The 24,639-nt window shown below is 36.0% G+C and overlaps 1 protein-coding gene across 8 annotated transcripts in view; it reads left to right on the forward strand.

Moving 5' to 3' along the window:
- The window catches only part of LOC145293826 (potassium voltage-gated channel protein Shaw-like), a 523,690-nt gene that overhangs the window by 454,784 nt on the left and 44,267 nt on the right, over positions 1-24,639 (forward strand). For all 8 annotated transcript variants that reach the window (XM_080140468.1, XM_080140472.1, XM_080140473.1 and 5 more), the window contains one exon: positions 10,453-10,596. In XM_080140468.1, coding sequence (XP_079996594.1) covers positions 10,453-10,596 — 144 coding nt within the window. The remainder of the gene's footprint in view (positions 1-10,452; positions 10,597-24,639) is intronic.

Genomic DNA, 24,639 nt, shown 5'->3' on the forward strand with positions numbered 1-24,639 from the left:
ACTGTATTTTCAATATCTTCACGTATTACAGCTTTTCGAGGTTCTTTTAATCTTAATTCTAGTGGACGACATGTATCACTTTTGCATATTTTTCCACATTTACATGGGAGCTCATACACACAGTTCTTAGTCATGATTTTTCTGTTGAGGACTTCACTCGCACAAGATGCTTTCGGAGAGCTGAATTACTCTTAAATACATCTGTTCTTCATGTGCATCTTTTCGAACTTGGGTAAAGATGCATCTGAAGAAAGTCGAAAGTTACATCGATCGAAACGTTTGTGAAAATCTAAATAATACAAGTCTAGATTAATTGTAACGAATGGTAATAAGTCAACCAAAAAATCTGATAAACCTCTCAGAATTTATTCATATCATATAGTAAGGCTTGAATGTTGAGTCTACCCTATTCTGCAACGCATTCATAACTTCACTGCAGGTATTAATGTAAGTAGTCCTGCAATTGTCCCGACAGAACTCAAACACAACACTTCAGGTACACCATTTGCACTGAAGACACTTTCAATTAATATCTGGCATTATTTTTTGAGCATTGAATAACTCCAAAAAGGATCATATGCCACAAAACAGAGAAACTAAAGTATGTTGTTGATTTCTATTTCTCATTAATCCCCCCCCCCTGCCCCTCCGTTAACCTTCAAAGTAAACACTAGGAGAGTGCTCAATAAAAATAGCACTTTTCAATTAAGCATCGATGATGAAATCCTTGCCATCTTTTTTTCAGCTTTTCCCCAGCTCCTACTCGGGGGGGGGGGGGGGGCACGCCCACCTTCGCCATTGGAGGGGTGAAAACAGCAAAGTGTGTAGCAGCGGCGGCGGCGAGGGGGGGGGCGGTGACAACGGAAGATATTCAGAGTGACATGGCAGATGAGGGCTAAGAAGAAAGCTAGAAATCAAAGAAAATAAAGAGAGAAAAAAAATTAAGTAGCAAAGGAAGAACGATGGAGTCGGGGAGAAAGTTTCAACTAAAATCAATTAAACCTACTTAATGTTTAGTGGCGGATCGTTGTTGTTTTTATTTTATTATCATTATTCATCTTTTTCAGCTTTTTGTGGGGGAGGGGAGGTCTATTATTTTATTAAATTTTAATTTCTTTTTACGTTCATTTCTTTTCATTTTTTCTTTTTCTAATGGTAAGAGTGGTATGACATCATCCACCGGCACCGCTTATTATTACCACCGCTTATAACCTCCCTCCTTCCTCTCTCTCTCTCTCTCTCTCTCTCTCTCTCTCTCTCTCTCTCATATAAGTCGAATATAAGCACACGCACACACGCATCTACATACAACGCATATTCATATACATACCTGCGCACACAGATATTCGTACATATACACATGCTGTCTATTTCTCTTTCATCCATAATTTAATTATCACCTCTGCAGTCTGCACCCCATTGCAATTATTGCACTGTTCACTGCAATAGCCCTTATTATTTAATTTTCATTTTTTTCTACTTTCTTTTTTCATTTATTTGTATTTTCCTTTTATTTCTTCTTTTCTTTCTCCTTTTCTCTTTTTTGTTTTTGTTACTTGTGTTGTTTATCCTTCCTTCTAATTCTTTCTCCACTTTCTTGTTGAAGAAAAGATCAAATGGAAGAAGTTGAGGATGTTGGTTCTCAACTTCTCCCATTTGATCTTTTCTTACCTTCATTTCCTCTGTTTTCTGTTTTTTTTTTTTTCCTTTTTGCTATCTACTTCTTTATTTTCTTTTTCCCTTTTTTTTATTTTTTCCTTTCTCCTCTCCTCTCCCCTTTCCATCATTCTTCTTCTCCATCTTTTCATCATTCTTCTTCTTCTTCTTCTTCTTCTTCTTCTTCTTTTTATTATTATTATTATTATTATTATTATTATTATTATTATTATTATTATTATTATTATTATTATTATTAATCCTTTCTTATCTCTCTTCTTCTCTAAACCCTTTTACTTTTTACCAACAATCTCAATAATAACATTTGCTTCAGATTAAATCTGCCATTAAAATATTTTAAAACCAAAAGAAAACGCAATTTAAAAAAAAAAAAATATTCGCTTTGTTTTAAAGCCTTTTTGTTTTATTCCTTAAAATAGCAACCTTTATCAAAAGCCACCATCGTCGTCCGATGAGTAAAAAAAGTTTCACATTAGAGAAAAGAAATTTTCTTAGACAATTTCACTGCAACAAATAAAAGAATTTTTCCGTTAAGATTTTCATCGCATTCATTTTTGTAATGCGTTTGATTCGATTACAGATAAATGGATTTTATTTTAATCCACGTCATTTATTATGGATTCAGCCGGAAGCGATTGTCGGACATGATTTAGTGCCAACTTTTCATTTTATTGATACCACACGTTTAGGATAAGCCAAGGCGGAAACATACACACGACCAGTGACGTGCAGAGAACTTTTTCAGGGCTCAATTGAAAAAATTCGGCAAAAATATAGTAATGGTGGGGCAAAGGCCTATAATACATTCCTCTGAAAAGGGCACTTTTGAAACAGGAGTAAAAGAGACAGGTGCTTAGACACCCCTGCACACGGCCATATGTAAATAATGTGTGTGTATGTGTGTGTGTATGTGTGTGTGTGTGTGTGTGAAAGAGAGAGAGAGAGAGAGAGAGAGAGAGAGAGATTTGAGAAAGGTTTAAGAGTTTCAGATGAGTTGGGTCTGAATGTTGTATCGTAAAGGCCGGAAGTATCGTGGAGTCTAAGAGCGAAAGATCGACTATGAACAAAGTGATAGAATTGGTGAAAGTGGTGTGATGGGGAGAATCATGAATGGTGAAGAAAAGGGAAAACATATCACATCATAAAGATGATTTTGCTCTTTTGAGTCAAGACTAGCAGTCATTCCCAGTAACTGATCGCATTTCCAGCATTTAGAAACCTAATGGCAGAGGCCAGAGATTTTAGGATGTTCTGATTATTAACATGGTCTATGGAATTAGCTATTAAATTCAAATGCAGTACGGGCATGTATCACTTCATTTATATAATTTCATTTCTCATATCATATCTTTGGAAAAGATATGTGCATCCTATTCCATTATATAAACATCAGAAAACCTCAACGTAGATTAATCTACATTTCGCCAATATAAATTGTCTCCTCACTAAAGCCACTAAAGGATGATTCTATCCATTAAAATAGAGAGATGAGGAATAACCATACAACATGGATAATGTCACAAAAGCGAATGACGTTATCAGTCAAACCAGATAGTAAGGATTAAGAGATCCTTTATTATGTTTTATCTAGGCGTGTGGAAATTCTGTATTTATCTTATATATAGGTCATTGGTTATCCGACTAGGGTATTAATATCATTCCCCTAGGGTAGTATGTTTATTCTTCCAGTTGACAAACCTCAAAATTTAGAAAAGCTGCGATCATTTATTTTATGAACAGTTGTAATTGATGGCTAATCAGCATAAAATATCAAATATACATTTTACTAAAACAGACAGAAAATCATTTTCCAGAAAAAATCAACAAAAGAAAAAAGTAAAAACGAAATGAAAAAAAAAACGTGAAAAAGAATGAGTACAAAAACTATTATGAAACATAAAGAATAAGTGTCAATGTTGTGTCATTACGGTCTTCCATCGCTAGAACATCGCCTGATTATCATGAATGAACGCTTACATATAATTAGGATATTAAATAAAATATATTCTACATACATAAGCGCTTGTTAAAGTTGGAGGAGTAGACATGATTACATACAATGTAATTGTGTAATAAATAGAATTAAATTGCAAGTGTACAAATCAAAGCAAACACATAAGTAATTGTACATATTACCAATAACCAATATGTTACATAGCGGAAAAATGTTATTTTTCAAATTCCAAATTTGTAGTAACGAATCGTTAGCCATTATAAATATGTCCAGTAAACGTCGGTAGACATCTGTCAAAAAATGACAAATATATTATGAATGCACATGTAATTTTATACTTATGAGTAAACTTAATCTCATAGTAACTTTTGTATAACAATTTATAAACTTGCAACAGAAAGTGGATAGTCATTTCTAGAGATTTACATTTTCTAATATCTCATAATTAGATAATTGTACAGCCAATTAGGTTGAGAATTAAACAACAACAAATGTATTAAGAATAGAATTGAACAACAAAATATGTATTCAAGAATGAATTGAACAACAAAATTCTTATTAAAAATAATATTTAACCAAAAAAAAACAAAAGCAAACTGTGTTACAATTGAATTGAACAAGACAGTATGTGTTAAAAATTGAACTGAGTAACTGTTGTAGACCCGTGCTAGAGGTTACAAATGAAAGAAACCCCAAGTAGTGTAAAGTGTATTAAATATAATATGTATTTATCATAAAGAATACAGGAGCCACTAAAGTGGTATGAGAGGAACGTGTTCGTAGCATGCGGTTATACATGGTATGAATGTCTCCATTTAGTCTCTGAAACCAGTGGTATTCATAGGATTAGTTGATTCCACTTAGTTCTCAAATAGGGGTGATTTGTACCCCCACAACACCCCCTCCAGAGCTTTTCATTCCCCTAGGATGATCGTTACCAAGTCGAACATGTCATATATCTGGTCCATTACTTCTTGTTCAGCAGAAGGTTGTCTTTCGTTATCTGTTATGCATTTCCGAATTTGGTTTAAATATTTCTTGTGTGTAAATCTTGGACCTTGGATAATGTAGACCATCCGCTCGATCCTTTTCTGGACCTTTCCTAGTTCCCACATAGTGCTATTATTTTTGTGTACCTGGAAAAATACCTTTTCACCAGGTAAATACCTCTTTTTAGGAACTATAGTATTTGGCGTTTCACCTGTTTTGGTAAAAGTTTCTCGAAGATTGGCCTAATTTTCCTCACAGAACATTAACTCTGCCAGCGACATCTTTGATGGAGTCCTTTCATTTTGGCATAATTCAGTAAACTTGTAAAAACTGTTCTAACACCTTTTCTGAGGGCGTTCCTTTAGCCTTCTTCAGAGCTCTTTTCAACATGTCTACAAACCTCTCTGCCTGACTGTTCGATTGGGGATGATAGGTTGGCATTGTTATGTGGTTAACCTGGAAATCTTCGCAGAAGCTTTTAAAATCTGCTGAATTGAATTGTGTGCCCTTGTCTTACACTAGACAATCAACCATACCAAACATAGCGAACAATTTGTGAAAAGCATTGATTGTAAAATCCGTTACTGGACTTTTACATCGAAATACTTCAAGCCATTTTGAAAAACTGTCTACTACTATTAAATGTGTATTCTTTGCCATGAGTGATCTGCTTTAGGCCACGGGCTAAATTGTATTGGGGGTGCTTTTGCAGCCAATGCGCGTCCCTTACACGACTTTACCGTGCCTTCTATATCAGTGTCCATACTCTTCCAGTAAATATAGGACCTCATGAGGCTTTTCATTCGCGTAGCCCCAGGGTGCCCCATATGGAAATCCTTTAGAATTTTCTTTTGTAGTGTAGCTGGGATTACTACTCTTTCTCGGTACAACAGTACCTCATTGCACATAGAATAAGCTTCTGCCGCTAATTCATCCAATTTAATTTTTTGTTTTGTTTCTTTGATGAAACTATCTTCTTTAGCCTCCCTTATTATATCTTCCAAAGTGACTGGTAGGTCCTTGATCGTATTACATAGTATTTGTGTATAGTCCTTTTCACTTTGCAGTGACGATATTGCTGTGTCTTCTAGGGGTTCCCTTGATTTTGAGATTAATCGCGACAATCCGTCTACGTGACTTAACTTCGCAGATGTAAGAAATTCCATACTGAAATTGTAATTCAGTGGAATGGTCCCCCATCTTTGCAGTCTGTTAGCTGTGTAAGTTGGCAGACCTTTTTTAGAGCCAAAGATGATTATAAGTGGTTTATGGTCAGTTTGCAATTTAAACTTATGATCGTGTAAAAACAGGTGGAATTTTGTAACATCGAACATGATCCCCAGTGCTCCCTTTTCGATTTGGGATTAATTCTTCTCGGTAGGAAGTAAAGTTCTTGACGCATAGCCGATCGGCTTAGCGGACCCATCAGGCATCTTGTGTAGAATGCACGCCCCGATCCCATAAGAACTTGCGTCAGTTGCGACAATAATCTCTTGTTTCGGATTGAAATGAGTCAGGGATAAATCTGACGTTAATACCTCTTTTAATTTCTTAAACGCTGCCTGGCACTCAGGCGTCCAATCGCATTTTTTTTTCATTTTTTTTATAGTACATTCAATGGCGCACACAATTCATGCATGTTCTTAATGAACGTTTGATAATAGTTCACGAGCCCTAAAAAACTCTCCTGTGGACCTGTCTGGATCGGGTTTCCTCTCGCCCTTATGTATGATATGCCCCAGGTATTTAATTTGTTCGAAAAAAAATTCGCATTTTGCTTCCTTCCATGTGAAGCCGTATTCTTTTATTCCGTCAAACACTTGAAATACATTATCTTTATGTTGTTCAACATTTTGACTACGTATAAGAATATCGTCCAGATAGCCTATTGCGAAATCCAAACCGCTTAACAAAGTATCAATTACCTGTTGGAAAATTGCAGGTGCTACTTTTATACCAAATGCTAATCTATTGAATTTATAAAGTCCTTTCCGCACAAAAGTTTCGAGCTATCTTCCTCTACTGGTATTCGTAGGTATGCCTCGCTTAAGTCTATTTCGGAAAAATATTTTCCAACATTTAACTTAGCAAATATTTCATCTGAGTATGGTAGCGGGTAGTGATGGTCCTTGAGCGCTGCATTCAATCCGCATACCCTAATCTCTTTAGATTTTTTTTCATGTATACGGTAGAGGTTGCCCATTCACTATAGTTAATAGGGGTTAAAATCCCAGTGTTAACTAGTCTTTCCAATTCTTTTTCAATTTTTCCCTCGAAGCCAACGGTAATCCCAGTGTTAACTAGTCTTTCCAATTCTTTTTCAATTTTTCCCTCGAAGCCAACGGTAATCCCAGTGTTAACTAGTCTTTCCAATTCTTTTTCAATTTTTCCCTCGAAGCAAACGGTAATCCCAATGTTAACTAGTCTTTCCAATTCTTTTTCAATTTTTCCTCGAAGCAAATGGTACGCTCCATGGCTTTTTGAATATTGGTTTTGCTTCGTCCAACAATTCGAATCTCACCTTTATTTTTGTGCAGCATCCAAGCTTTTCAGAGAAAACATTTGGGAAAGATTTTTTGGGATCCTTTTTGAGTTTGTCGGCTTCAGCTTTTAGGTTTTCGAGTTTGTGACAAAAATCACTCATTGGCGAGTCCCATAATTCAAATTCCTGAATCCAATCAGTCCTGAATAAGTTTGTTGCGTTCCTTAGAATGAACACGTTTAACATTTTTGCCGTTCTTTTTAGTGACACATTAATAACTACCTCACCCTCAAAATTTATTTTTTCACCAGTTACCGATCTTGCGACTTTATTTGTCTTTGTCATCGTGGGCTTTCCTATTCTCTTCCACGTGTGTAAATTTATAATTGATAAATCCGACCCTGAATCGAACTGCAGTCTTACTTCTTTATTTCTGATTCTCACCGTAACATACTTCCTTATGTTCTCTGTTGGTGAAGGGTCCTTTTTTGCAGTTTTTACGTAACTCTTTTTTGCAATTTTTGTTTTGCAATATGAGGCTTTGTGCCATGCTCGCTTGCATAGGTCACATGTTATTTTCCTTTGGTATTGACATGCATTGTACCCATGAGGTCCTCCACATTTGCTACAAGGAGTCTTATGATTTTGTCTATCCTGATAATTTTGAGAAGGGTTCTTTTTGCCTCTTCGTTGGTAATTGCTGGCAGGCGGGTGTCCTTTATTTTTTAAGCATTTTTTTTTAATGTGAGAGATACCTGCTTCCTCTATGTTTCTGGAATCTTGCATCATTGCCATGAAATGCTGACAATATTCAGCGTTTCTGAAGCATCAAATCAGGTTCTAATTTCAATTTATTTAGAGCACAAAATCTTATATCGGCGTCTTTTGTGGCTATCAAACCTTGTGTGAATATTAAGCATTTGAAATTGTTCACCTTTAATGACAACAATTTGAAATCGTCACAGTGCTTGTTTACTAGACGCAAATGTCATATAATCCTAACTCTCCTTACGTGTAAGATTCATGCATTTCCATCTTTTATGAAAAGGGCTTCTTTTTGGACAGTATAATTCCATTAATAATTGACTGCCTCGTCAAACGATAATAAACGAACCTTCTTTTGATCAGTCCATGCACTGCAATCAATCTTAAAAAGATCTTCAAATCTTCTGATTGCCTCAAACGTTAGGTCTTCCTCAGGAGTATAGTGAAATGTATCAATAGCTGACCAGATCGCATTTTGGGAAAAAGCCGTGCTAGTTTCTTCTCCACTGTCCTTATTCACTAAAACTTGCCTTATCAAATCCATTTTTTTTTATCTGACTGGTTTTGTTGCCTTAAATGTAATTTTTTAAATTCCAATATTTTTTCATTCATTTCTTTCCTATCTCTTTCCTGTTTTTCCTCGAAGAATTTCATTATATCTTTTCCAATATTTGTTCGTTCATTTCTTTCTTTTCTCTTTCTCGTTTTTCTTCGAGATATTTTATTAAATTTAACTGTTTCTCTTCGTTTTGTTTCTGTATTGCTAATTGTTTCTCTTCGTTTAGTTTCTGTATTGCCACTTGCTCTTCTCTGAATCTTGTTTCAAGTTCTAATTCCAAAATTTGTTTTGCAAACTCGTCCATTTTGATTTTTTTTTTGGGGGGGGGCGGTATGGAATTACTTAATATGACAAAACAACCCAATTCGTTGATTTACTTTTCCTATAGTACTAACTCTATAAAAAAAAACCTTTACAAAATTCGTACCTGGTTATTTAACGAATATTTCTTTCATATATTTATTTCTTCCTGTGGCAATTTTTCTGAGAAAATAATTCTGCGTTTGCATTCATACAGAAAGCAGTAGATTTCGTTTGTCATTTTTCAATTCTCGTAACGTGTAGGTACTGGGTTAAATTCCTTGTTGATCCTACACATTTTTTTCCTCTTTTTTCTTTAAAAATAAAAAGTTACTTATCTGTGAAAGAGTTTGTAGCATTTATTTAATATTGGTTATTCTTTTTGATCTCTGTGCAAAAATGAATGTCCCTTTTCTCGTTAACACTTTATTTGTCGTGCTTAGCGAAATCGTTTGTTTTTTTTTTCTTCTTCGACGTGCAGTCCTGTCGACCAGTGAAAAGTTTATTTTAATAGGATTAAAATCCGACGTCTTTTTTAATTTGTGCAAATATTCGCTTTAGCCAATAAAATAAAATATGTAATTTAATTTTGCAAGAGTTTTTTTTCTCCTTTTTCCAATGCTAATGTTTTTTAACCATAGGATGTATTAGCAAGACATGCTTTTTAGAACGACAAAGTTTTTTTTGTACTTACTGAAAACTTGGTCTCGTTAATTCAGTAATAATAATTCTCCACGCAATTCGTCTTATGAGTTCTGTTTCAACTCGTAGTTTTATGCTTTTCGTAGCTTTTTTAACAGCAAAATAAGGCTTTTTGATGACGTCCTTGTTAAATCTTTTTTCGGCAAGAATTGTTGTCCTTTTTTCGAAGTGGTCTTTATCCCGTGTTTGTGGATTGTTGTTTTTTCCCCCAATGTAGACAAGCAGTTTTTCCTGTTCTTCACCGAACTTTTGAAGCTTTGAATTGCGTGTTCTTTTTTCTTGAATCCTTTTGGTCGTCAAATTCTGTTTTCAAATGGCTATTTTTTTTTAGGGAATTCGTTGCCCGAATATTCGTCATTCCGTTGTTGTTAGCAATTATTGTAGATTGATCCGGGAAGTTCTTGAATCGTCCTCGTCAGCAAGTTGTTGTAGACCCGTGACAAGGCTTACAAATAAAAGAAACCCCAAGTAGTGTAAAGTGTATTAAATATAATATGTATTTATCATAAAGAATACAGGAGCCACTAAAGTGGTATGAGAGAACGTGTCCGTAGCATGATATGAATGTCTCCATTTAGTCTCTGAAACCAGAGATATTCATAGGACTGGTTGATTCCACTTAGTTCTGAAATAGGAGTGATTTTTACCCCACAACAGTAACAAACATTCTGTTGATAGCCGAAAAGCAAAGACGATTCATTAGTAGATTTGGAAAATGAACATCAAATTGAATTTGAAGACTGACCATCAGAAGATTACAAAAGACAACAAATCCCTTTGGTTAACAGGAAAAATCTATTGCAAGCTAACCTTATTTAAAAATGACACAAATTTTTGTTTTTATTTTGTGATGAGAAAAGTTTATATTTATTAATATCCTACTGGCACAAAGATACCATAATCGGGTCACAGAATGACTTGCAATACAAATCTCAATCAAAACCACAACAACCACAATGGATTGAATCAAAACTGTATTTTCATCTGTTTTAATCTTGCTTTCCTTTGCTTTTAATTTTTTAGATTCTCCGGCAGCAACCACTGCTCTGTCCAGTCTGATTATGACCCCTCATGCACCTTTGGTGGTTAACTCAACCCCTAATACTCCTCACACAACAGCTGCTCCAATGACAACTACAGGAGGTGAGGTTCCAAATGTGCTCCCTGGTAAGACTCCCATGATTAAATATTCACTTTTTTTGTTTTTGTTGCTTTTCTTTGTTTTCTTTTTTTTTTTTTTTTGTTTTTAGTCTTTCTGGTGGAAAAAATAGAAACTACTTTATATTTAATATAAACAAAATGAAACAAAACGTAAGAAAATAAGAATTGCAGATAATCCTTTTAAGTTTATTTTCGGCTTTTTAAAATCTTCATTCATAATTTATGACAATAAGTTTTTAAAGTTTCTTGCACACAAAAAGCGATTTCTTAATACAAAAAATAAACTTTCAACATTTTTTACACAAAAAACAAGTTTTAACAGAATTTAACAAATATTAAAACAAAATGAACACGTTAAAACATATTCGTCGGTAATTTAAGAAAAAAAAATTATAACAGAAAGAAAATAGCTGTATATGTAAAAAGCTGGCATTCAAGTTGAATTTTATATGTTAAAATTTAATATAAGCATTTGTTGTCATCCTATTCTAAATAATCTATGAATAAAAAAAAGGTTTTGCAGTTTTGAATCACCAAGAAGCTAAATGAGACGTTCTGATGGCTGTGCAGGCTCTCAAGTATTCTTTTAAATAATGGTGATAAAGAGACGCTCGTAAAGTAAGGTTAACTTGCCCTGGTGTGGCTTGGAATTGATAACCCAATTGACAAGAAAAATTATTCCACTCTTTTCAACAACAATTGGTTGGAATAGAAATCTTTTGAGAGAACTAGCATATTTTCATATTTTTAGCTCACCTTACCAGATGCCTAGGTTTGTCACCGAGTCTACTATTGACGATCGTATAAATGTGGCATTCCGTATTTATGATTGCCATTTGAGAAAGGAACCATATCAAGTATAGAAACTTTGGGATATAGAATCATTTGTGCAAGAGGAAGCATGGATCAATATAAGCTAGGATGACATGTTTGACAAGTTCAGAAACATTTTGTTGATGTCAGCTAAAATTACTTGTTTAAAAACTAGATAGCTAAGAATAGTTTGTTCATCACAATTTGAGATATAAGCCTTATTGTGAATTCTGCTAATTTTCAAAACAAACATTTGCTAAACAGTTGATTTTTGTTTGAATTTAGCAAAGTTGACTTTAACCCGAGAGTAGCAAGGGCTAAGACGATTTGAGAGAGTTTCAACAGTTTTAGCTCTAGCTATTGCATCGTTAAAGAACCAGATGTCTAAAGCCGTAATCATGAAACAAAAGATATCATCGGCTTTGAGGGCAAAAGATGTAAGGATGTAACGGACTATGATCAGGGCGATTAAAATGGTGAAAGCAGTGTAAAGTAGGAGAAAATCATGAGTGTTGAATAAAAGATGAATATTAGGTTTCATATAACATTATAAGGATGACTTTACTCTTGTGAGATAGAGCCCTAAAAACTGAGTTTTATTCAAATGTAAGTTTGAACATATCCAATGAATCTTTGAAAACCAATCACAATTATATACCTAACATATCAACAGAGTATTAGAAACATTATCAATTGAGAATTTCACTAAATTTTAATTACAAATGATCTGATGAAAAATCTTATATTTAATTGAAAAAAAATATTTCAATTCTTATCAATGAATAAAAGTTGAAATAAATATAATTTTCTATACATTTTAATCATAGTTTAAGATATTGACATCCTTTAATGAAGGAATAATTGAATAATGTTTCATGAACATTTTTAAAATTATGAGCTTTTCTTTAAATTCCAATGGTATCATGAACATAGAATGTTTTTAATTAAAGAAAATATATTTTCTAAACATTACAGTATGCAAGAAATTTTTTCTTTGCTTTTAATTTCAATTTATAAGTATTTAGAAATGCAGAGGAATTTCCCCTAAAATCTCACTACATACAGACTTTGAAATGTTATAGAAAAAAATTAATTCTTTAAATTTTAATCAAGAAATATTTCAAAATAGGCGAAATAATTCATTCTTTAACTTTCAATCAACGAAAAAATTTAGATGCTGAAGAAATGTGCTCTCTTCAGAACCAAATTAATGAAGATTCCGAAATTTAAAGAAATATTATTTTCTTCAAATTACATTTCTATCGATAACCAATGACTTTTATGTGCAAGTTTAATGTTTTGAATTTTTCTTTAACATTTTAATCATTTCCCACAATGCAAATTTGAAATAGAAAATAAATCTTTTTTCTTTCCAAATGTATCAATAGGTTTTCTTGAAGTTTAAATTGATAATTATTTCAAAACGCAAACGAAATATTTTTCTATAAATCTCAATAAATAAAAGTTTTACATGTAATAACTTTTTTAATCATGTGGCTTAATCCAATGAAGATTTTCAAATGTAAAAACAATTTTTCCTTAAATTTAAATCAATTGTACTGCAGCAATAGAAATGTTTTTGTTTTGTTTTGTTTTTTAATTATAGTCATAATAGAGGTTTAGAAAAATCCATCCCTGTAAACTATGTTCTTAATGTAAGTTTTTCCTTTTTTTGTTAGTTTTTGTGAATTTAACTCGTATATTAGGTTAAACACTGATTGTGGCACAAATTTACTTACTTTTACAACTGTTTGACCTTGAGACTTATTTATAATCATTTCATACTATCACCGAATCAGAAACTGATTCAGTTCTAAAATGAAAGGCAATTTAGGGTTAGGGTTAGGGTAAATTTTATTCTTGGAATGAGAACATGCTTTCCTTGTAATGACGTTTCAATTGAATGTTGATGCATTTTTATAACTTCCAATCTTGTTCCATTGCACAAACCATTTTGTATTGATAAATTTATTTTTTATTTTAATTTTTTATTACATTTTCATCATAAACAAGGCACATTAACGCTTTGATGTAGGGAGCTACTATCAGGAACATAAGTTCCAGGGATACTATGTAAGGGAGATGAGCAGCAAGATGTCTATTCACATTACTCTTGAATTTCTGTATGTCAGTACAATGGGGAAGCAGGAAGTCAGAAGAGAATTCCAAAGTCTAGCAGTTTTAGGGAAGAAGCTATTAGCTATTAGAGTAGATTGCTTTCTTACATCTGGAGATCTCTACTATGTAGGGGTGGGACTTTGCTGCTTGTTGGATTTTTGGGGGGTATTTACGTAAAGGCAGTAGAAGGGCTTGTAGTTTGTCAGAGCATCCACCATTAAAATACTTGTAAAACAGGCAGAGGGATGCAATATTTCGTTGATGGGACAGAGATTGAAGCTTAGCTGACAGTTCAGGACTTATCAGGTTGGCGACTCTCTTTTCAACCCTGTCCAGGAGTGAGCAGATGCATCAGCCCAAATGTGACAACAGTGCTCCATACATGGGCGAATGGTGGCATTGTAGAGAGACAGGATACTTTCAGGTGTCCGTAACTTTTTAGCACGGTAAAAAAAGCCCATCTTCTTTGCAGCAGCCTATGCAATGCTCTCGATGTATCTGTTCCAACTCATGTTAAGTCGAAGAGTTTGAATGAAGTACTTTCAGGTAATGTATCTTTAGCCATAGCTAATGGTGGTTGAGAAGGTTTCTTGTAATTATTGAAGGAAACAAGCTTAGTCTTGGCAGCATTGAATGTGACCATCCATTTTTGTCCCCATTCCACTACAGACTGGAGGTCTCCCTCTAGTGTTTCTGCCATTTCCTTAGATATGTGTTTATTCATTTTCTCCTCGTGCTGGCTATAGAGCATGGTGTTGTCAGGAAGTATACTCATCTCATAAACTATTTTATCAAGGAGGTCATTTATGAATATCAGGAATAATAAAGGTTCAAGGATCGATCCCTAAGGTACACCCACATTTATATCATATTGCTTAAATGTACGACCATCGAAGACAACCTGGATTCTTTTCTTATTTAAGAAAGGGTTAGGAATAGGGTTAGGCTTATTTAAGAAGGGTTTAATTATGTTAAGTATTTGCCCAGTAATATCATAGGATCTGATTTTCATGAGAAGACTATCGTGCCATACTCTGTCAAAAGCTTCAGATATATCTAGGCTACTGCCCTCCCCTGCTATGCTTTATTCAGTGCATGGTATATACGTTCAGAGATTACAGTTAGGATATCTGCAGTAGAATGTGCTTGCCTAAATCTATATTGATGGCTGGATAGAAGTTTAGCAACTGTAAAGTGGTGAACTAGAGCTTGATTAATTATGGACTCAAATATTTTGGCGAAAAGAAGGAGGAGGCTAATGGGGCAATAATTTAATGAGTTAGTTCTTTCGCCAGAGTTCTTGTAAACTGGTACCACAGAAACCGTTTTCCAGCAGTCAGGAAAGCAAGATTCGTTAAGGCATTTGTTAAAGAGTTTAGAAAGAACGAGAGCAACCTCAGCAGAGCATTTTTTTAATAGTACAGTCAGGATAAGATTAGGTTCACATGCTTTTGAGTTGTTTGGGTTTTTTATGATATCATGTACTTGAGAAGGAATGATTTTCAGATCATCTAATGTGGTTTCTGTCCGCAGAGGAAAACCAGGGAGGGAATGGTTTGCTGAGTCCAACGTATAGTTTTAGACAAACTGATGGGCAAGCATGTTAGCTTTCTATTTTTGAATTTTTCAGATGAGGATTGCTTATTTGTATTATTTGGATTAGATTACTGTTCAATTACTAAGTAGCCATAGCATAAAATTTAACACGATATGAGAACCGTTAATTATAAATAATAGATAATATATGCAATAATAATATAAATAATAACAATAATATATCTTGAAATTTGGAATATAGACATTTGTCATTTATTCATTTATATATTGATAATGATGATATAGAAATGCCACAAATATCATGCCTTGACGCTTCACTGGTTGATAATTAAATATATATATATATATATATATATATATATATATGATTGTTGAGCTGGATTAAATCCGACGATATGAAATAAAATGGAGGTAGAAGGACCTGAATACTCAACGTTTCGTCCGATTTATGCGGGCTTCTTTAAGTCAATGACCATCCCTCTTGAAGAAGCCCGCATAAATCGGACGAAATGTTGAGTATTCAGGTCCTTCCACCTCCATTTTATTTCATATATATATATATAGTGATAATAATTAGTAATAAATAATGATATTTACAATTAATAATAAAATAGGTTTAAGTCTCCTAAATTTCGTATGTGAACTGTCTGCGAGAGTACGTGAAAAAATCAATTGTAAAAGTGATATCCTCCTGAAGGTTGAAAGTTCAGTTCTCAGAGTGGGCGACTGAAAAATACAATTGTGCATCACTGTCATGGCCGATTGTACAAGAGCGTGCTATTCTCATAAAATAAATAAAAGATTCTGTTTGAAATTCTGTTAAAATTCCTGAGTTCGACAAGATACATCTGAAAAAGGTCGAAGGTTACATCGACCGAAATATGAAAATGACATTCAAGATGAAAAAAGTAGTTCAAAGAATCCAAATAATACGGAACTGTAGAAGCAATACCTGTCTAGGCACCACAACATACTTGATAGTTATTTTTTCGGAGGTTTTTCTGAGTATGACATTAAACATGTAAGTTTTCCCACGTTCCCCTGGTGCATTCTCATAAAAACAGGAATAAACACATATTACAACAAACGTGACTCGAAGTTATGAAAGCATGTCGAATGCAGTAGCTTCAATCAAACCATTTTCAAATGATTCATCATTTTGAAAAAAAAAAATACAAGTTTTAAGAATGTTTCTTTCAATGTAGGTATTATTTCATCGTCTACAATTCACAATTCTTCAAAGTTTTTAGTTCCAGGAACGTGCAATAGCAACATCCGCAAATGAAATTTTTCTACATCTTTCAGCCCCACAATGTACATTCTACTAATAATATTAATATTCCTTCTTTTTGGTATCTATGTTTTGGTAGATTTATTGAATACATAATGCAGAGAAATGTCAGAATACAAATAATTGTGTGCATTAACATCATTCTCATTCATGCTGTAAGCATAGTGTTTGTGTGTGTACAACTTGTTGTGCATTACCACTATGAAAGTAAACCCTTTGCTGATCTTCAAGATGAACTGCAAGTCTATACACTGTGTGGGACATATCATGGAGTCTAAACTTGGATAACAGTCACATAGCTTCACGGGGTGAAACATATTGGCATGCAATATAAGTAGTTATTTCATCTTGGATGCATACATTCTATTCATTATTTGATTCTATAGCATTTCTTACTTCAACTGAAGCACAATTATGTATTGAATATATATTTAATAGTCTGCACAGATGAACACATTTCAACATTGACAAGGGCACGGTACATTTTTTGGCAAGTAACCTATAACATAGCTATTATCTACAAATTGATTTCCAACTTTTACAGTAAGTTCATTCTTACATCTCCTGTATTCTGAGTATCTGTTCATATTCACAGAAGTTTCATTTTGGAAAATAATGTAGGCAAAAAACAGTCATTCATACTAGGAGAAGAAGGGCTTTTAGTGATCCATGAATCAGAAATTTCTTGACCAAATTATGTAAAACTGGTCATCATTGAAATCAGGAATTTTAGCACTAATCTATCAATGTCGTTTTTCTGCCTCGGTTTATTCTCATTTCTTAAAACTGTCAATATGTGGCAGTGAGAAAGATATTTCTTTTGGAATTTTACAACATAGACTTATGCCACTGAATCACCCGAAATATCTTTGTCCTTTATATCACTCAAGAGTTCTTTCACCTGCAAGTTCTACACTCTGACAATTAAGTCAGGTCTATTCTCGAGGGTTTCATTTTTGTATAAATTGTTTATGATTTCAAGCATTTAGGACTACCCGTGTATGTTATGAAGATGTCAGTTTTGCCATATTTTGGAGATTGACATTGACACTATTGACATTGCATCATTAAAGTTTGGGTGTATATTGCAAAAACTACCAGTGAATGAGGAGGAAAGTATCACTGACACTTGTGGTTGATGTCCTGATCTATTCTCTTATTTAAATAGTCAATTAGTCCATTATAATACTTTTTTATTCACATTGACCCCAAACAAGGCATATCGTAACGGGATACTATTTGGAACAATGTTATGGGGAGATGAGCAAGATGTTGGTTTATATTACATTTAAACTTCTGCTAGTCAGTAGTCAGGGAAGCAGATAGCAAGAAGGCAATTCCAAAGTCTAGCTGTCTGAGAGAAAAAACTATTAGAGTAGACGGCTTTCTGACATTTAGCAACCGCTACAGTAAAGGGGTATGATTTTGTTGCTGAACAGATTTGTTGGGAGTACATTAAGAAGGCCAAAGTGCAATGAGTTTATCAGAGCACATTCCATTAAAATACTTGTACATCAGGCACAGTCCTGATATATTCCTTTGTTTAAATAGTCCATCAGTCCATTATAATGCTCCACACTGTCACACACGTGACGGAGTGGGGGGGGGGTAAATAAAATAATAAAAAGCAAACAAAGGGATATGGAAAGGAATTTATGAAAAGCAAACGTTTATCGCAGGCAGACAAATTTTCTGCATAGTCAAGGTCCCAGTAAGGTTCAATTTTCCTTTTTAGTACAAAAAAGGTTGAAACCAAAAAATGGCAATTAGTTCCTGTGAGACAAGCAGGAGGCAAAATAAACACAAAAATCGAACAGAGTAAAATTGCGAGAAAGAACGAGACGAACACTTCCAAAGGAATTTATTGAAGATAGGGAAAGAAAGATTTAACGAGAAAAAAAATATATTCGAAATTAATGGAGTTGGGAATATTTTTAACATGTAAACTGAGGGAGAATCCTGTAACAGAAAGAAAAGGGGTTCATCATCATCATCGGCGGTCACTCGTGTCCGAGTAAGACTGTCCTCCGTTGTGGCTTCTGTGGGTCCTCAGGTGAGCATAGAGCCCAATCCTAGACCGAATTTGTCTTGTGCAATTTGGGCAGATAAAGGTAGTGGTGGTGGGGTGGGGTTGGGTGTGTCTGGTTAATAATCTGTCCTTTCTGTGCTTGCGTTTATCCTCAGCAGCTTGATTTAGGTCACTACTATAAAGCGCAGCACCTTTGTGGACAGCGCTCCTCCATGCCAACCTGCTCCCAGCCACGTCCTCCCATGTCTCAAGGTCCATGTGAAACCGCTTTAGATTTGCTTTGATGTTGTCCTTATACCTCATCTTTTGGCCACCCTGGGCACGCTTTCCCTCAACAAGCTGAGAGTAGAAAATCTGTTTTGGGAGGCGGAGATCCGGCATTCGGACAACATGACCAGTCCATCTGAGCTGGCGTTGAGCAACAGTAGCGGTGATGGTGGGAATGTCAGCCTCACTCAGGACGCTGGTGTTGGTGCGTCGGTCCTTCCAACTAATTCTGAGGATTTTTCGGAGGCATCTTTGGTGGTACGTCTCCAGGGTTTTTACGTGCCTCCTGTATGTGGTCCAGGTCTCCGATCCATAGAGAAGAGTGGGCAGCAAGACAGCTTTATATACCATGATTTTGGTCTTTGCCAGAAGGTCACGGTTCTCAAATACTCTCTTCCTTAGCCTTGAGAAAGCCCCACTGGCACAGCTGAGACGGTGTTGTATTTCATCATCTATGTTGGCTTTTGATGATAGGATGCTGCCTAGGTATGGGAAGTGGTCCACATTTTCCAGTCTAGCGTTGTCAATGGAGATGTTTGGGGGTGAGACTGGAGTACTGTTTGGTGGTGATTGATGGAGGATTTGGGTTTTTTTTATATTAATTGTTAGTCCTAGCTGTTTGTACGCCCTCGTGAAGGCAACCAGTGTACACTGTAGGTCCTCTTCTGAGAGGGCTACAAGGGCGTTATCGTCTGCATACTGTAGCTCCATAATGGATATGGTGTTCGTTCGACCTTTGGCCCTAAATCTGTTGATGTTAAAAAGTCGCCCATCAGTTCTGTACATAATCCGAACTCCATGGGGAAGATGTTTGTCCGTGAGATGGAGGATAGCAGTAATGAAGATGGAGAACAGGGTTGGGCAATGACACATCCCTGTTTCACTCCCGTGTCAACCCTGAAGGGCTCTGTTTCATCTCCACTACTACTGAGGACTGTAGCTGACATATTGTCATGTAGCAGTCTCAGTACCCGAATGTACCTCTCTGGGCATCCAAACCTTGCAAGAACCAGCCAAAGGGCTTGACGGTTCACAGAGTCAAAGGCTTTAGTAAGGTCTATAAAAGCCATGTACAATGGTAAATTTTGCTCCCTGCACTTTTCTTGGAGTTGACGAGCAGTGAAGATCATGTCCATCGTGCCTCTATTTGGTCGAAAACCACTTTGGGACTCGGGAAGGATGGTTTCTGCAAGGGGTGTAAGCCTGTTGGCCAAAACCCGAGCTAGGGCTTTCCCTGTGGTAGAGAGGAGAGAAATGCCCCGGTAGTTCCCACAGTTTGCCTTGTCTCCCTTCTTAAAGATGGAGACAACTAGGGCATCTCTAAGTTGTGCAGGGATTTTCTCTTGTTCCCATATTTTGAGCAGCAGGGCATGGATGTGTCTGAGAAGATCAGGCCCGCCTTTCTTCAGGATTTCTGCTGGGATGCCGTCAGAACCAGCTGCCTTATTGTTTTTCATCTTCCTAATTGCATCCCGCACCTCTTCCAGACTGGGTGGTTCTCCCATGCTCTCAATTATGGGCTGTTGGGGGAGTTTTTCAAGGGCCTCCATCTCTGGAGTGGTGTCCCTGTTCAGAAGATCCTCGTAATGCTCTTTCCATCTATTTGTTATTTCTCCCTTTCCTTTCAGCAGCGTGAGCCCATCCTTAGACCGAAAGGGGTTAACAACAGCGGACTATACTCCACGACCACCCGGAAAATTTCAAGCTTGAGAGAAAGGGCAACAAAATTTTGCGCTTACAATTCTCTTTTTTTTTTTTTGTCTTCTTTTTTTTGTTTTGTTCTTTTGCTTGCCACAATTTGTGATACATTTAGTCCGAACGAGTTCTTTTATGAGGGAAGAAGGTTCTAAATAACAAATTCAGTTTTTCAATACTTTCCTTTTTCATCCAAAAATTACACTCGCAAGTCTTTTTCATCCTCTTTGCAATACATGCCTGTCAGCATCCGTTTTCGGTGCTCCAAAATAACTTTTTCGAGGTGTTAATTAGGATATTTCCCACTTCGGGACAACAGATAGCTAAGTGTTCCAATTCACTTTTGGTCAGGATATTTTTTCCTCCGGCGTGGTCATATTTGAAAACGCTTCATGTTGCTTAAGGATTCCACAGAAGAATGAGAATGGGCTCTGGTCGGATGATGTCAGGGAGGGAGGGGATTTCGCCTCCTGCTTTTTTTTCTTTTTTTTTGCATCTCGGTTCTAAAAATAGAATTGATGAAATCGTTTTTCTTTCTTTGTTCACTTTTTGACGCTAAGGAACCCGAAACCAAACAAAGTCATGCAGTGTGTTGACCGGATTACACGTCAAATCGCTGACTAATACTGAAGGGGGTGGGAAGCGTTAATATCGGTTGAACGTTTTATTCAACTCTTTCGTCCTTTCTCTTTTTCTCCTTCTTTTTCGTGGCTGATGAAATATTTCTAGCTGGTTGAATCTTTGGTTTCCAAAGTCGGATCACAGTGTAATAATTGTTTCGCTGCCATACTTCACTTTTTCTGTCCTCGATCAGTGGAAGAGAATTTCTTTAATACTGGTTTTTTAAAAGGATAAGGAATTAGTGGATTCTCGCTCATACAAGCAAATGTTTATCTTAACGCTAGCAGATAAAGAAGAAAAATGCTTGATGTCGAGGTGGCCATTTGTAACAACACGTAATTGGGATTGGTTATTCCGGAGATATTGCAACCTGCAATCCTAAAATTTTACATAAGCATCCACTAAAAGACAAAAATTGTAAAAATGTTGCATTGTGAGATGATTACGAACTCTTGTCCTATATTCTTCTACATGCCACATTTCACAGTGCCATTCAAATTCTCCATGTGGAAAAAAAAATCAAATAGCTCATTGGGTCTAAATGATATGTGATGTAGGATATTTTTGAGAGGGCATGTTCCTTGAGTAAACTACAATGTCTATTTATTTTTTTTTTTTTTTTAGGCACGATTCTCACCAACAAATACCATAGCTATTTCATTGCAAAATTGTATATATATTAATGTTTTTACCCGTCTTCTTCTCTTGCACCAACTTTAGCTTTCAGAAAGGGGGAGCCTGGAAGGATGGTATTAGATGTTTTGTGAATATCTCTGTTCGATGATCACTTTGCTTCTGTGTTAAAAGACATTTGTTCAAACTTTTCAAATATCCCTTCATTTTCCCTCTAACGGGCATTTACAAAGTGCATGCGGTTGTTGTGCTTTTGGTTCTTGTGCTGGTTCCTTTGAACTTCTCTGCATTCTGGTTTACTTTTGATTTCCTTCCATGTTGTTGTTGCAGGTGTCTTGCTGCTTTCTCATTTTTGTTAGTGCAGACTTGGGCCCAATGATTTTTTTTCCACATGTTGAACATATGGTATCCAATGCCGAACATTTTTCATTCTGATGGGAACTTCCACAATGCTTGTATTTCACTGTATCTATTTATTGTCTTTTCCTTCGTCTAGTTTAGTTAGTTGTCTCATGTGGTCTCTGAAAGCATCATGTGTCCTGACACAGTTCATAGCTTCAAGTTGTGTCAAATCTTCACCCTTTACTAGAAGCTGTTTTTGAAGTTTTGTTCCAGATATGACCTGCTCTACAAGTCGTTCCTCCATTTCCTGAGCAGCTCAAAATTAGCATTGCCTGTAATTTGCAAATTCTCTGATTCACTTTGTTTGTATTGACGCAGATAGAAACGGGTCATGTGGAAATTCGTTTGTGGTTATAATCTTATAATCAAATTTTCACCAAATAATTTTCACCAAATAATTTTCACCAAATAATTTTCACCATTATTTCTGTTGGCTTCGAAATGCCTACATCTTGTACCTTTTTAAGGACTTCTTCTCCTGGCAGAAATAGAATGTGGTCAACCTATTTCTCTACTGGGATATTTTGGACTGAAAAATAAAGTTTACAACACGGATTAAAAATCCTGAATGCTTCTGCTAGATTTGGTGATATCCAACACATAGTTGCTTTGTTTGTAGCCATTATTGAATATATAATTGACACGATAATAATAAATTCATAATGAATATCTCCAGAATAAAAACTCGATTAAACCTAGAACCCCATCTTCCAACGTAGACCCCTACTACCAGGTCTCCTTCTCCAACATCAGGGGTCTACGTTCCAGCCTTCCAGAGGTTGAAACCCAATTACAGGAGACGAAACCGGACATATTATTTCTAAGTGAAACTGGAATAGGGCCGACCACTTCCCTAGATGAGTTCATAATTAACGGATACTTTAATTTAACAGCTAAATCTGACACCCAAGATCGCCATGGGCATGGAATATGTGCCTACATTAAGGATGGCTTCCCGTGTGACAGGGATATCTCTAGAGAAGATCCTAATTTACCCTATATGTGCTTCAGGGTTGCACTTGCTAACACCACTGCATTTATATTTGCCCTCTATAGGCCCCACAACAGCGGAGTTACTATCTTTAAGAGCATATCTGAGAAAATAGACCACATACTGTCTGCACATCCCTCGGCTAACATCCACATCTGTGGTGACTTCAACGTCCATAATGTGGAATGGCTGACCCATTCAAATAAGACAGATGATGAGGGGAGATTTTGTCATGATTTTGCCATTGCTTATGACCTCACTCAGATTGTTCGTGAATCCACTCGTGTGCCTGATACACCCGGTCAATATGCAAGCCTCTTAGACCTTTTTCTCTCAACTTCCCCTGAGCTATGTTCATGTTCCGTTCATTCTCCTCTAGGATCCTCCGACCACTCCGTCGTATCAGTTAAGATAAAAACGAAATGTAAGAAGCCCCCAGACGTACCCCTCCACCGTACTGTATACCGATACTCTATGGCTGACTGGGATAGCTTCCGTACATTCATATCTGATTTACCTCTGCACTCCATGTTTAAAAAGGAAGTGTTCTCTATAGTATCAGATCTGACCGAATGGTTAATTGTAGGCATAGACCAATTCATACCATCTAAAAAAATTCCAACAAAAACATAGCAACCAGCCATGGTTCTCCCCAGAATGTGCTGCTGCTATCGCGCACAGAAATCACTTTTTCCATAGCTACCAACGTAATAGATGCACTGAGACTAAAGCTGCTTTCAGGTCTGCCAGCAACCATTGTAAAAGAGTAATAAAAAATGCAAGACAGCTATATGCCCAGTCTGTTAAATCCAAGGTAGCTGATCAGCGGCTTGGATTCCACCAGTTTTGGCAAATAACAAATAGGATCCTGAACAGAAGTGTACGTTCTATCCCAACCATTATCAATGGACCAGAGGTCATCTCGTCAGCATCAGACAAGGCCAAACTATTTGCAAATAACTTTGCAGCTAATTCTACCCTATGCGACGAAGGCCATCAACTCCCCATATTTCCTCCTATAACACAGAACAAGCTAGGTAACATACAAATATCCGTGCATGAGGTCGCCAAGCTAATCAAGAACCTAGATTCCAGTAAAGCAACTGGCCCTGATGGCATCCCAATTATAGTGTTAAAAAAGCTTCAACCAGAACTTGATCCCATACTTACGAAACTATTTAAGCGCTGCCTTAAGGAGAAGTGCTTTCCGACTCTCTGGAAGACCTCATCAGTTTGCCCTGTATTTAAGAATTCAGGTGATAAGTCATCTCCCTCTCAGTACAGACCTATAAGTCTCCTGTGTGTTATGAGTAAGTTGCTGAAATCCATATTAAATAGAGAAATAGTCAACCACCTCAGCAGGAATAACCTTCTTAGTGACACACAATATGGTTTCCGCTCTGCAAGATCTACCGCAGATGTGCTGACGGTTATATCCCACAGGATTAGTGAATCTCTTGACAAAGGCTTCCTTTCTAGGGCAATTGCTCTTGACATATAAAAGGCCTTCGACAAGGTATGGCATAAGGATCTACTTCACAAGATTTCCAGCTATGTTATAACTGGAAATGTTTTCTCAATCATTAAATCATTTCTCTCCGATAGGCTCATAAAAGTAGTGGTAGATGGACA

This window comes from Euprymna scolopes, chromosome 15 (assembly GCF_053919585.1).
Source record: "Euprymna scolopes isolate OS-2025 chromosome 15, ASM5391958v1, whole genome shotgun sequence".
In the NCBI taxonomy this organism is placed as follows: Eukaryota; Metazoa; Mollusca; class Cephalopoda; order Sepiida; family Sepiolidae; genus Euprymna; species Euprymna scolopes.